The following is a 15,238-nucleotide window of genomic DNA, read 5'->3' as shown; positions in this document are numbered from 1 at the left end:
GAACTTGGATTTCCATTCATTTACTGTTACATATTTTCCTCCCTCGCCAGTTTGCTTTTTTCTTTAGAAGTCCTTTCATTGTTATATAGCACCTCCCCCCTTTACTATGCAGCTCTTATTCTGGACTCTTGTCATAGTTCTCTAGTCTGTTTCAATGCTGTGTACATTATTTATCTCCTCTTTTCTTAGTTTTCCCCTAACTCCCATATCAGTCCTGTTCTATAACAATGGCACTATGCAGTATTTGTCTTTTTGAGACTGAGGTATATCATGCAGCGTGATGTCCTCCATGGTCACCCATTTTATATAACAGTTCATGAATTCTGTTTTTCAGTGGTGCATAATATTCCATTATGCGAATATACCACAGCTTCTCTATACATTTGTTTGTTGATGGGCACTTGGGTTATTTCCAACTCTTTGCTATTGTGAACAAAGCAGCAATAAATATGGGTCTGCATATATCTACTTGGGTGGCAGTTCTGGTGTCTTTAGGGTATATTCCCAGTAGTGGAATTACTGGGTCAAATGGTTATTTCTATTTTCAACTTTTTGAGAAAGCACCATTTTGCCTTCCATAGTGGTTGCACCATTTTACACTCCCACCAACAGTGAATAAGGGTTCCAGTTCCTCCACAACCTCACCAACATTTGTTGTTTGCGAAGTTAAGGCTTTTCCCCTCTTAAAGTAGAAAGAGAAAATGGAGGGGGGATTTCCCCCTTCCTACATGTTGCTAAATATCCAGGATGATATTAAGTAGGAAAGATAAAACAGGAAACCGTATTTTTGGTTTCTTATGTTGTTACAATGTTCAGCAAACAACCTTGAGCAAACCAAGATAGCCAGGAAAGGATGTCAATTCACAGAAAAGGTCTTTTTCTAACAGAAGCCACAACATCTCTTCCCCAAGCTCCCGTATCACTGTGGAAATGCTATCTCCAAAACATATACAATGATGTGAATGGCATAGGTAAACAAAGGTAGAAGTGACCAGAATCATTAAAGGTGTGAGGAGCGAGATTACCAAACTTAAACAAGCATTTTAGGGAGCTTTGGTGGCCTAGTCCATAGGGAGTTGCCTACTAACCCAAAGGTCATGTCTCTTTGGTGGTTAGAATTCACCAGCTGCTCTGTATGAGAAAGACGGGCAATATTCTGTGTGATTTACAGTCTTTGACACCCACTGGAGAGTTGACTATGAGTTGGTTACTTTTTGCAATGAATATAAATTTTAATTAGAAGGAAGAAAACTCAAAATAAAAGCTCTAATGAATGCCATGCCAAAAAAACACTCAAGTTGGAAAATTTCATGGTAAAAAATGATCATCTTGCCAATGTGTATACTTTCTTCCCCTCACTGATGGTATGATGGGTCTTGAAAAACTTCAAGTTTAAGATACTTTGAAAACATAAAATCCTGAAACAGACTTTAAGAAAACAGGACAGGGGAAATAAAACATGCAGCTTTCTGAGAAAGAAACTTTCTCCTAAAACTATCATTTTAAATGACAAATCAAATACCTTGATGCAGTCTATTAGCCAAACCAATGCTGCCACAATGTGAGGCCATGTGTGAGGGGCTCCCACCGTATACATGGAGCTCTTGGACAATGCAAAAGGATACCTATAAAAAATTGAAAAACAAGGTTAAGTAAGATGCCAAAACTTTAGCATATACATTCACAATCTTATTTAGAAATAGGTTATTTGTGAAGATTCTGTCCTTACTAATCTTACTCTGATGACTGTTTATTCTTTGGTATCTTCTCTGGAGGTAACACTGGATATCTAGCACTTAAACTGCAGAACGTGATTAATAAAAAAATATTTGAAACATCTCCACTAACAGTTTTGTTCCTTCAAGTTTAATGTATTCTGAATTAAGTACATGGCAGTTACATGGTTTTCATCCCTCAAGACATTTCCCTCCTTGACTTTTATCCATAGCCGACTCTATAAATCAGGGTAAAGTCTTTAAAGCCCCTTTTTATTTCACATGACCCTATTTTCACTAGGCCTTCAATCCTGTATTTTCTACTACCACAAAATTTCTGGTATGTAGCCCATCTTTTCTATTCCTCTGGTAATCTAAGCAGTTCAGGGTCTTCCATCACCAGCAGGTCTATACCTACCTGCAGATAGTTGAATATTTAACTACCTCTCTGGTGGTTCAAATCCATCAGTGGTTCCAAGGGAGAAAGATAGGCAATCTTTTTCTGTCAGATAATCTCAAAATTTAGCATCTGTAAAGACTTATAGCCTTAGAGATACTGCAGGGAAGTTCCGCTCTGTTGTACAGGGCTGCTTTGAGTCAATATCACCTGGATGGTCTTGGGATTATGGATTTTTGGTTTAATGTTTAATTAATTTACATATTGTACCCTAAGTGACCACCTTAACACATTATATTTGCTAGCTCAAAGTCTTACACATTTACTTAATTTGATTTTTCTGTGTTCTAATAATCCCCGTCGGCCAAGAACTTTAACATACAAACCCAAGATCCTTAAAGATTCTTGGCACCTCTTCTTCAAACTTTGTATCAGGAAGCTCATACGAAGGGCACAGGAAGCTATACAGAAAAGTGAAGATCTTCAGGAAATCTTTAACAGATGGGGCTTGTAGAGACTTCATGGATATACTGTATGCATAACCATTTTCTGTAAGAAACTACAATAATCTTTATGAAATGTCTATTTCTTTATAACAAAAAAATTACCAAGAAATAACTAAGTAAATATTCACAATTTAGAGTACTCAGAATTATCAAATACCTCACAGAGTTGTCGAATACATTGTTGAATGAATGTTTTGTCATTAAGTGGTCTTGGATCCTTGATTTTTTCAGAAGTGGAAAATATGCCCAACTGACTATTCCGGGATCCAGGTCCACTGGTCCTGGAAATACATTTTAAAAACATCAATAAAAATGATCTCTTTCTATGGTCAAGTCAACAGTATTTCAAGGCAATGATATACTTTAACATTAACATTAGACATCGAAAGGAAATATTTTCACTTATAGTTAATGAAACAAAATTCTCTCATTAAAAGCAGAGAAAAAGAGCATAAAATGAAGAAGAAAAGACAATACAGCACCTAAGTAATTTACACATAAAAGGAAATGAGAATAAAGAAAAATTTCTGGTGGTTTATATAACAACAGTCCTTTTAGCCTGAGTAGCGTCTACCAGATGCTGTGTACCAAGAACTAGGCAATGCATTTAATAACAAAAATCCTTTCCCCATATTTATCACTTCATTAACCATTACTTCTTGTAGAAGAGTTGACTTTCAGTTTTGTTACAAAGAGGTCGTGCATGTTTTTTCTCATGAACCTGTTTGTGTTAAGAAACATCTTGAAAAGATTGAAATTAAAATAGTCCCTATAGTTCTCAGCTGAATTAAACTCAAGTTTCTATAGTTCTCAGCTAAGCTAAACTCAAGAATTTTTAAAGCCCCACACCCAGGTATCCAGGGCAACAGTATTTCAAGAATAGCTAGCAGAAGGGCAGAGCAAACAAGCAAAGATTGTTTCTCAACTGATAACCCATGTGCCTTTGTTTCCCGACTGATAACAATGTATCTTGTGCTTTTCCACTGCCCTAGAGTTTGAACTCATTGTATACTTAAGAATTTGTGACACCACCATATAGTTAAAGATCTATCTAACTGCTACATGTGCTACGTGACTGCCGCAAGTGCTACGTGCAAAAATGCTGTGTAAACCCTGAGCGAACACTGAACCAATGAATTCAAACTGTGCTTTCATCACCCAATGAGAAGCTGATACTCAGTTGTATCCCCCTAAAGTGTATAAAAAAACCCAACTTTGTCTGCTCTCAGCCGGCTCCTCTGTCTCTTGCCAGAGATAAGAGTCGGCCGGGAGCTCTGCAATAAACCTCTTATCTCTTGCTGTTGCATCAAGCTGGTGTCTTGGAGTCTTGGGTCTTCGCTGTCCACTCGGGAGAACAGGACCAGCGGTTCGGGGGTCCTTCAATCTCTATAGTGAATTTGACTGGAATTTCTACTTTTCAGTTAATAATGAATCTAGTGTATTTCCTCCATTGTAAGTCTCTGTACCCACCAAAACAAGTCTGTATTTGTTTAAATTATAATGCTTTATTTTTGTTACTTTTTTGTGCCCTCGTTAAGATAACCATCATAGCTTATTAAATATCCTCTGCATACTAAATGTCCATATTGATCAGATACCATACAGCTAAACATTATAATGAACACTGTCATATCTGAACTTTGTAAAAAAATTTCATTCTTCTCTGAAAGTTTCTTTTAAGTTCTCCCTTGCTCAGTTCTTTAGCTTGAGACCTTTTATCTCACAATTCTGATTAATTAAGTAGCTATTATTTCCTTGCAAATTTTCTAATTTAAGAACTACATTTCTATACACCACTATTATCTTTAATATATTTTTTTACCATTAAACAGAGATGCACAGAAATGTGATAGAATTTAGCTTATTCTACATAAAATGCCACTTATCTTTTTAAAAAATAAGAGGATTATCTGACAAATCAAAATACTGTGATTATTCAAATTATACTTAAAAGTATTTTTTAAAGGAATATATGTTTTAAATAATGCTTCTTTTGTTAGCTATGTTGACTGTGGATTACTTACTTAACCCCTTTGTGCTTCAATTTTCCTTATCTATAAAGTGGATTCAATAACACTGGGAGACAGCACTAAGGATTGATTAAAAGAGAACATCTAAATGAAGCATTTAAAACTATGCCTGATGGAAATCCAAAGTCTCTGTAAATTGTCATTGAAATTAATAATAAATTTAAAAAATGTAACAAACAAACAAACAATAAAACAAAAAAACTATGCCTGAAGCATAGAAATGTTTAATGTTAGGCTTCATAATTATTATCAATGACGTTGAGCTCTTGGATGAAGTCACATTACAAACTACCTTAAGATTTTTCACCAACTGCAATAAAGATGAGAAACATCAGGTCTAATTTGGTTTTGTGGCAGAGATATTAAATAAGGTAAAAAAACCTTATCTTTAAATATTTTCAAGACACTTCTTAGTGTTATATTTTTTTATTAGATAACAGAACATAGATTACTTTTAAAATTTTAGGATTAAACATTTAAATCAATTTTATTGATGGATAATCACTCATATTAAAAAGGACCTACTTAAGGCACCCAGTTACTGAGTTTTGACAGTGCAATCTTTCTCACAATAAGAAACAGAATATTTCCATTATCCCAAAAAGTATCCTTGTACTTTAGCCAGAGCTTCTTTCACACCTTGCCCTAGGGAAATCTGATATACTTTCAACAGTACTTCTCAAAATGTGATCAAGTGATTTGGTAACTATGTTATTATTAAATAAGAAGAGTAAGATGCTATTTATCTTCTTCATAGTCTGTCTACTATGGGGATAGTACAAAGGAGTGTTCCAGAGGCTATGTGCATATGATACTGCAAAAGTGAATGCAAAAGCATGTGAGACTGTAGCCATCTTCATATTAGCCAGTCACTAAAGAGATCTGCAGAAATGTGGAATAATGTAGCTTTTCTAAAGGAAATGATCCTCATTGAAAATATGTTTTTAAGTTAAAGGCATTATGTTAATATAACTTTTGTTACTACTTGGCACATTATTTTTAAACAGAATATTTTAACTATTTTAAAAACTTCTTAGTTTTAATTTCTTATATGGTAAACATTGCTGGATGCTACAACCTAGTTTGGTGATATAAACCCATACAGTTGTGTCACAGAAGACATGCACAGCAATCCACTTCAGTCAAGATTACAATACAGAACGGTCCCTGGAGCCATTCTACTCTGTAACACATTGGGTCACTCTAAGTTGGAACTAAGGCTTGGCCGGGTTTGGATGTACGTCTTAGAGAAGGTGCAGCCAGAGTCGTCCTTGGAGGCAAAGGTGATAAAAGTTTCATCTCTCATACTTTGCACATGTTGCTAGGAGGGACATCATGCTGGTGAAGGGGGAGGGACAGCAAAAGAGAGGAAAATCCTCAACCTGATGGACTGACACAGTAATTAGTCAGAAATTATGTCAAAAATTGTGAAGATGACACAGGACAGGACAGAGTTCAGATCTGTTGTTCAAATGGTTGTTAAGAATCGTACCTGACTCAGATGTACCTAACAACAATAACACAATCAACTGCTCACTTGTAATAATGAAATAGTAATTTGAATGCACTAACATATTCCTTAGTATCCACCATCTGAAATAGATATAACCACTGATAAGCATTTAAGAGGTAAAGTAGGTTTTGTTTTAGAAAGAAACTATGCTTTCTCTGTGTGTGTATATTGTACTTGGGCACTATGAGAGTAACTGGATGAATGCATGGCAATAAGAATTATTTCAATAGACTATTCAAAATATAATATTACCTTTTTCCAAACACAGAGACTTTTCTTTCAGATGTGGCAGAGGTGGATCTGTTTAAACTCAATTTTCCAAATTTCTCTTTGCTTTAAGAAAAGGAGAAAATTTCTTTATAAAATAAATATTAGTTGAAGAAGTTTAGAAATATAAAACCAATACTTCTCATTATCTATAAAAATAATAAAAAATCTTTTCCAGCACAAAAGTTCCAATGCTAAAATATTAAGAAAAAAAGGCAGAATGAAAACAGGTCAACACTATGATTTTATTTTATGCATTTACAGATAACTACTTTGAGGGAAAAGAAAAAAAATAGATATGTTTTATCACAGCATGATAGCTTCACCAAAAGTATCTTTTTAGTAATGTCATATTTGTATAACTTTTTTTAAATAATATGTATTAATTTAAAATCTGAGCTTTATTAGAATTTCGCTGAACTTAGAATAAACATCTAAACCACAGGTAAAATATATGAAAAATGCTGGATTTTTTTGCTTCTAATTCAATTCACAGGATAAATAATTTGATGTCAATAATGCACAAAGCACAAACAAATTTTATAGTGTTCAGATATTAAAATAAAAACTCTGGTGGCTTAATGGGTAAGGAGTTGCACTGCTAACCTATAGGCAGGTGGTTTGAATCTACCGTCTACTTTCATGGAGAAAGAGGGCAATCTCCTTCTTCATGATTTATAAACAGTGAAAATCCACTGGGGGGTTCAGTTATGAATCGATTCTGACTCCACAACGACAATGAATTTGGTGTTATTTTTTAAAATTAATTTTTCAAGTTTCTAAAAGCAGCAGAGGTCCATCTTGTGTAAGTCTAGTTAATTTAAGAACAGTCTGACAGTAAGTTGCACCTTAATACCAAGAGACTGACAGAGCTTTGCTATGGTTTACATATAGCCTTTTTACTTTTAAAAAACATTTCTTTTTGGGTCAATTTATATCATGAAACATACACCAATCTGCCATATTTTGTTATCATTCTCACTCTGCCCATATTGTTTCATCATTAATTTAGATTCTGCTCCTTAAGTTTTCATCTAGTTTAGATTAATTGTTGTCACTTTGAGCTGTGATGTCCTAATGGGGAATGAGTAGGGCTACCAATTAGTAGGCAAGCATTTTCAATCCACCAGCTGCTCTGTGGCAGAAAGATGGACAGTTTCCTCTCCTATGATTTACTGCCTCTGAAAACATCCTGGAGGTTCAAGTATGAGTTGGTTCTGGGTTGATGGCACATAATAACTGACATTTCTTTTTAAGGCATAATGTTCAAGGTAAACTTTTAGTAACGGAACCAAATTGTTGTTTAGTTTAATGATAACTTTTTAGTTTGTTTCAAGGTTTAAAGATTATCTCTGGACAATACAATTGGGAACCACTTCAGTCTCAATAAAGTGCCCTAGTGGCATCCTGCATAATGTATCAGGCTGCTAAAGGTTAGCAGTTTGAATCTATCTGTTGCTCTGAGGAAGAAAGATGTGCAGTTTTGGAAACCCAGTGTAAAGTCTATGAGCTGGAACCAAATGAATGGCAGGTTTGGTTTGACTCAGTCTCAATGGATTTATTAAGCATGTTTCCTCATGAATCTCAAGTTTTTTAGGAAAAATCTGCTCCATGTACATCTATTGGGTCTATAACAAAGACGTTTAGTATTAGTAGCCAAGTACTATCAATTTTTTTCTGGTCTTACTGGTGCCAGAGGTAGTAGATATGGAGATAAAAAGCTGTGTCTTCTCTTAATTACAACAAAATTATGAGGGAGTGGGTACAGTTTATAACAGCTTATTCTTTTGGATACTTTTCTCCAGCATGATTTGAGGAAACAGATTGGAGACAGTGGGATTCTGTAAACTGCTACAACTCATCCTCTGAGCAAATACTATCTTTGCTTGAGAGCTCTGTAAGTTGAATACACCTTAATAAATTGACAGCTTTAGTAAACAACTCTACAACAAAAAAGGAAAAATTTCAGCATGTTTGGAGTCCCACAAGTAGTGTGCTACACCGCACTAGTCAGAGGTTGGCAACAAGAGTGCAGATATAAATTACAGTTGTTAGGAGTTGCTAGGCAAAGATGAATGAACAAGATGTGGTTTTGGGACTTTAAAACACAAATATGACAAATCACAATACTTAATAAATCAATTTTATCTTTCTAATCACTGCCACCGATTTTGAGCCACAGTGACCCTGTAGGTTAGAATTGCCTCATTTTTATGGAAAGAGACGGCCACTTCTTTCTCCCAAAGAGTGGATGATGGGTTCAAACTTCTGAGCTTTCGTTTAACAATCAAGTTCTTTAACCATCAAACCACCAGGTCTTTTTACCTTTCACTGATGCAAAATGAAGTATAACTGGGCACACATAAAATTAACAGAGACACCACCAAACGACATCTGTGCATGAACCATTTTTCTGATTTGTCAAGGCAAAGTCTGTTGGTGAGCACCACAGGTGGAGGTACTTACTTTTGAGGGGTATAGAGGCCTTGTCTATTAAGGTCCTGGGATCTCAACTCTTGCATAGAAAGGCGGCCAGCACCACCAGTTGAAACAGAACTGCGCATCATATTTATGACCTATATTCATGAAATCAATATTTAAGAATTCTTCCACATATATATAGATGGCAAACTGAACACCAATTATTATCTTAGCAAATAAATTAGGCCAAGTTTCATTCTTTCTTTAAAGTTATCTTTCTAAGGGGCTATCTGTATTCAACCAAGTATTGTGTAGTCCTCACAGGCAATACCACCTACTTAATTGCATTTGAAAACATTCAACATATGTAAGCATTTAGTAACCGCAACCTCCTACAAGGGAGGGTGCTAGAAAATGTCAAAGATATAAGGAATAAAGCGATTCCTGCCTTCCTAGGCAGCCCTAAATCCTATGCCACACCATTATGGTTGGCTGCACTTATTTCAAATGGATAATCAGAAGCGACATGACAAGAACTACTTCAACTTCTCATCCAACTAAAAATGCCTTTAAAAAAAAAATCCAAAACCCACAACAAACCTGAGTAGATTTATTCTTTTCTTAACGACAACCTCTCCTATTGTAGACCCCTTATTTTTGTATGTATTCTTCCTTAGCTCAACCTTAGTCCAACCTGCCTTTTACCTTCCCAGGCCACAACTGCACCTCGCTATCTGTAGGATTGCTAAATCTTTTGTTCTTGTCGCAGCCTCTAAGTAACATTAGCTGCTACACATACACCCAAGCTTTCTCCGGTTCTGCCGGTTTCCATCAATGTGGGCTCTTTAAGTCGTTCAGTGACTGCACACTTTCTTGGTCTTGGCCGCCTACTTCTCCTTCAAAATACCTTTGTGCATTCACTCAACTTTTGTCATCTCGATGTCCAATCCCAATCTCCACTCTAGGTGCGGAACTCGGACACTGTCCCCCCTACGTCTTCCTCTCCTCCCTTGAGAATTCACTGCCAATAACAATTTACTGGACTGAAAAACTAGCGCCGTGCCGAGGCCTCCCACAAAGCAGTCGCTCAGCGTCTCTCAATGCACGCTAAGTTGCAGGCGCTGTGGCTTTCTCCCGCAGCACCGGACCGGCCAGAACCAAACCACCATGAATCCCTTATCCATTAGTCACCTTTCTTCCAGCTTTCTGACACGTCCGAAAGGCTGAATTTCAGGAGCTCCCCATTCTGTCAACAAAAAAAGCCTAGCTGCGGAAAAGCCAGTCCTTCCTCTACCCGCCAGCGCTTTTCAAATTTTAGAATCCCCGCCGTGCCACGTCACCACGCACGGCGTAAGCGCGTAGACGTCATACTCCTGCGCCGCCTTCCGGTCGCCGCAACCCTGTGTCGTGGTCCATCTCGAGCCAGAACCTCTGGCAGCTCCCAGACAGAGTTGACATCTCCTACGAAGTTTAGTTCTATTCCTCAATTTAAGTTCTGAAGACCTGAGGACTCTTTGTGTGTGAAGAACCGGAAGAGCGTACAGTCACCCTGCACAGCGCTTTCCGTACAGCAACATGGCAGCGCCCGTCGACTCTTAGAAAGGAGGCTTTCCTTTTCCCCTTCACGGCTACTGTTGGGATGCAGACTATTCTTAACGAAGGTTTTGTGTATTTCCTGAGCAAAGAGAGGTGAGGTGGGAGGTTGTGGCTGCTGAATGAATGTGCTTGCTGCCGGCTGCGAGCTTCACGCGGGCTGCGTTGCCGCCGGAATTCGAGGTTCCACTTTAGACAGCCCGGCGAAATCTTAGGGCCTCTAGTGGTGGTTTAGGAGAACTGAGCGCTGGGCTTGGTTGTGAAGGAGAGAATCGGAAGAGATTACTTCCAAGAGATTGTTGTTGTGTACCGGCGAATGGGAAAGGATCCAGAGCTGACTCTCCGGCGGGTTTTCACAGGGACGTAATCGCGTCATTTCTCTGAGCTTACTTTTCTGACCAGCTGAGAGCCAGAGTTTGGATACGTGGGTCAGGTAGCACTTGTGCCATTCATTAGTCTTACGGTTTTGAATAAATCATGTTCCTGCCTTCTTCGCTAAATTTGTAGCTCTCAGAAACCATAACAGTACTTCATTTAGAAGTAACGGAAGTGGGAACCAATACCAAGAATTGTCATCACCAATAGAAATGAGAGTTTATTTGAGTAACTACTATGTGCTTGTTAAGCACTGTATATAATGACATTTCATGTCACTCGCTCACTTACTGACTTCGAGTTGGAACCGATCCATAGCTGACCATCCTGAAGATTTTCAGAGCCAGTGAATCTCAAACGAGGGGAGTACCCATCTTTCTCTGGCGGAGCAGCTCCTGCTTTTGGGAACCACGCACCTTCGGAATTGCAGTGCAGCTTCTTAGCGCTTGGCCACCAGCACTCCCTAGTTTCAGAAAGGGTACTTGCTGAAAAAGAATGAAAACTCTGCATACAGAATCTGACAGTTTTGCCAGGGTGTAGTGCTTCTGATGTGATATAAAAATTACATGTTGCTCTGCCTACACCAATAGTTTACAAGCTTTTTTACTCTTTTTAGTGACTTGTTAGGTATGTGCCTATCAAGTCAGCTCCCACTCATAGTGATCATGTGCACAACAAAGGGTAACCGTGCCTGAACCTCACAATTGTGTCTGTTTTGAGCCCTTCAGTGCAGCCACTGTGTCAACCATCTAATTGAGGGCCTTCCCTTTTCTTTTAACCCTTTACTGAGCGTAATGTCTTTCTCCATCATATGCCCAAAGGGTGTGAGAGGATGTCGCATCATCTTTGCCTCAAGGGAGAAATTCGGCTGTACTTCTTCTAGAGAAATTTTTGTAAGTTATTTGTTTGTTGTTGTAATTTGTTGTTAAGTGTTGTGGACTTGGCTACAGCTCACAGTGGACCTTGTGATTGAAGAATCTGAACTTTGTCCTTTGTATGCCATTCCCATCATCTCTGAAATACTTGTGCCCATTGTGAAAGTCACTGTATGGATCCATCTTGTTGAGGGTCGTCTTCTCTTTTCCTGACCCTCCACCTTCCCAAGCATAATGTCTTTCCAGGGACTGGCCCGAAGTATGTAAGACAACATTTTACCATTCTTGCCTCTAAGAAGCACTCTGGTTGCACTTTCTCCAAGACATATTTGCTTTTTCTTTTGGCAGATCATGGGATATTCAGTACTCTTTTCCCCACACCACAGCTCAAAGGCATCGGTTCTTCTGTTATCCTTCTTAATTGTCCACCTTTCTGATGTATAACAAGTAATTGAAAAGACCGTGTTTTGAATTAGGTGCATCTTAGCCTTTAAACTGACACGGCTTCTTAGCACCTTGGAGAGGGTCTTGATAGCAGATTTTCATGAATGTAACATGTCTTTTGATTTCTTGATTGCTAGTACCAATCATTTACTAATTGTGAATCCAAACAGCATGAAATTGTTGACAATCCTGAGCTGGAACCTGGATCCAGAAAGTGCCGCCTTGCCCTGCATCCATTCTCTTGCCCACCCATCTGCCCCTCCTGAGCGTAAGTCATAAAAGGCTGCCTTGTAGTCTCACCGGTGGACTGATGGGCAACTTCATGATAAGTGGAGTAAAGATTGAAACTGTCAATAACTTCATTTTACTTGGATCTACAATCAACACTTGTTACTTGCAGTCAGGAGATCAGGAGGTGTAGTGCATTGGAAAAGTCTGCAGTTGGGAAGTTCTCCAAATTATTGAGGAGCAACAATGTCAGTTTGCGTATTAATGTGTGCCTAATTCAGGTCATGATCTTCCCAACCACTTCCTATGTGTCTGAGAGCTAGACAGTAAGGATGAAAGAAGAAGAATTTGATGCCTTTGAATTGTAGTATTGGAGAAGAGTATTGAGTAGCCTGCGGACTGCCAAAAGAATAGACGTGTCTTGGAGAAGATACAGCCACAGTGCTTCTTCAAGACAAAAATGACAGAACTTTATCTCACATACTTTTGCCATCTTGTTAGGACTTTCTTGGAGAGAGGGAACATCATACTTGGAAAGGCGAAGGAGAGGAAGAACCTCAATGGGATGTGCTGACACAGTGACTACTGTAATGGCCTTGATTTTGTCAGCTCTGATGAGAAAGACAGAGGATAGGACAGGGATCAGATCTGTTATTCATAGGGTCACTATAAATTGTACTCAATGACATCTAAAAACAAATTCAATATTCTTATATACTCTACATTTCAAAGACATTAGTTCTTTGATAGTAATGGTTTACTGGGGCATTGATAGTGGAGAATGGATTTACTTAATTGTTATGTGCCATTGAGTCACCAGTGACTCATAGCAACCCTATGTACAGCATCTCTGAAGCCTGCCTTGTCCTGAGCCAGTCTCACTAATTACCACACACCTATCTGCATTGCCCCAGTTACTGAATCAATCCATCTTATCTGGGGTCTTCCTCTCCTGTACATATAAAAATAGGGAGATTCTGCTAACATGAAGGAAAAGGCTATAGTAGTCTGCTTTGTAAAGATTTATGACTTTCAACCGCCCCTGCAGGGCGCTCCCACACTTCAAGAGGGTCACTGTGAGTAGGAACTGACTCTGGCAGTTGTTTGGGGTTTTCCACCTGCTGAGCTCCTCTGGTGTGATTAACTGCCTCTGAAAACCTGCTGGAGGGTAGCTATGGGTTGGTTCTGACTTTATCGTACACAACAACAATAACAACGAAAGTTTCCATAACATTCTATGACTCTCATTGAAGAGACAGAGTTCACATACGTGATACCATGTTTTTTACTTTGCACAGGGTACTTTCACCTTGTAAGGACTTCTTGACTTGGAGATTGTATATTGGTGGCTGGATCTCTGGACTTACACAGGAGATTGTGGAGGCTCCAGAAACAGAGAAGAATCAAATTGAGTTTCCAGAAATAAGGTCAAGGTTTAGCCATTTTTGGTTAATTTGGTTGACAATTTTAAATGATCACTTCTGACATATTGTAAAGTTGTATTTTTCCTTGGAACTATTAAATAATTGCTAAATGCATACAGTTTTTAATATGCATATCAAACTTGCCTGTGTGTTTGAAGTCTATCTATCCTGAAATAAAGAGTTGATCAACAAAGTTTGATTTTATTTCTAGTCCCCATTTCTTAAAGTTATTTTATACGGAGTGCAATGTCTGTGGTGCATCAGCTGTCACCTGGGTGGTTACTGGACCATCTTTCATTCATTAACAAGATCAACTATGAGCTTCACCAGCATCATGAACTTAGCTGTAGTAAAAATGAGTCCATTTCTTCTGCTCACTTTGGTTCATCTCAAAAGGATTCTGTGTCTTCTTTTGGACCCACTGCTACATCAATTGCTTCTGACCTAGCCACTAAGTGTGAAACAGACGATTGTGGAAATAGTGACGTGCTTGTTCAAAAATATTTTTTCCGGTCTGAATTATTTGATATCAGCAAGCCATACATAACTTCATCTGGTCTTGAAGACAGCCAGCAAAGTCATGAAAAGGAAGATCTCATGGATGATGTTAAGAAGGAAAACTCCACTTCTGTTATTGGGAAGGTAAAAGGTTTTCGGCTTTCTAATTCTATTTTTTTTTGTTTTTTTTTTGTAATTTGAATGAAAGTTTATAAGGCAAATTGATTTTTCATTGAATCACTTATACACATTTTGCTTTATAGCGTTAATTATAATCTTTACTTCCCCCCACCTCCCTTAATTCTCATTCCATTAATCCTTCTGTTGTACACCTTCTTCTCTATGGCTTTATCCTTGGGGAAATGCTGCTGTCTTGACCTTATGTGGCTATTTATTTGAAGCCTGTCTAGTGTTAAGGACTGCCTTATATACCTATCTGTTGTTTGTCTGGAAATCGAGCCATGGGGGTGATTTTATTCCAGGTTTGAAGAATGTCTCAGCCATTGTTTAAGAGAGTTGACAACTCTCTGGCAATGTCTAGAGACTGATCTCTATCCAACTAGTAAGTAAGGCTTTTCTTACATTTTCAACTGGTAAGGTAAAAGTTTTCCCCTATATAAGAAACATAAAAGAAATGTATTCTTAGAATACTGACTGTATTTTGTGATTTACTGAGTATGAGAAAGGGTGCTTGCTTTGGCAGCACATATATTAAAATTGTAATGATACTATTGCCCCTGTGCAAGGATAACACACAAATTGGTGAATCATTCCATATATAAAAAATGGAAAAGAATCAGAGAAAGCGTTAGAAGGCACAGACTATCCAGAATAATTTTTCTTTTTTTTGGTTATTTATTTATTTATTTATTACATTTTATTAGTTTTAATGAACATTTACAGGGATTTTGGGTTTTCATTCCTTCATTGCTGCACCATTCTCTCTACCCTC

General features: G+C 37.9%; 2 protein-coding genes across 2 annotated transcripts in view; one reads left to right on the top strand and one right to left on the bottom strand.

Annotated features, from left to right (window-relative positions):
• Positions 1-8,995, bottom strand: part of NDC80 (NDC80 kinetochore complex component) — a 50,583-nt gene extending 41,588 nt beyond the window's left edge. Inside the window, exons 1-5 of the mRNA XM_006891421.1 lie at positions 8,895-8,995; positions 6,414-6,494; positions 2,776-2,899; positions 2,499-2,671; positions 1,523-1,625 (exon numbers count right to left, since the gene is read on the bottom strand). Of these exons, the coding sequence (XP_006891483.1) occupies positions 1,523-1,625; positions 2,499-2,671; positions 2,776-2,899; positions 6,414-6,494; positions 8,895-8,995 (582 nt within the window). The remainder of the gene's footprint in view (positions 1-1,522; positions 1,626-2,498; positions 2,672-2,775; positions 2,900-6,413; positions 6,495-8,894) is intronic.
• A 5,039-nt stretch (positions 8,996-14,034) lies between these two features.
• The window catches only part of METTL4 (methyltransferase like 4), a 58,489-nt gene continuing 57,285 nt past the window's right edge, over positions 14,035-15,238 (top strand). Inside the window, exon 1 of the mRNA XM_006891386.1 lies at positions 14,035-14,430. Coding sequence (XP_006891448.1) covers positions 14,035-14,430 — 396 coding nt within the window. The remainder of the gene's footprint in view (positions 14,431-15,238) is intronic.

This window comes from Elephantulus edwardii, unplaced genomic scaffold (assembly GCF_000299155.1).
Source record: "Elephantulus edwardii isolate Elephantulus edwardi_28Jun2011 unplaced genomic scaffold, EleEdw1.0 scaffold00097, whole genome shotgun sequence".
NCBI lineage: Eukaryota > Metazoa > Chordata > Mammalia > Macroscelidea > Macroscelididae > Elephantulus > Elephantulus edwardii.
Note: the sequence above shows the minus strand (reverse complement) of the source record. Positions and strands in the feature narration are given on the sequence as shown.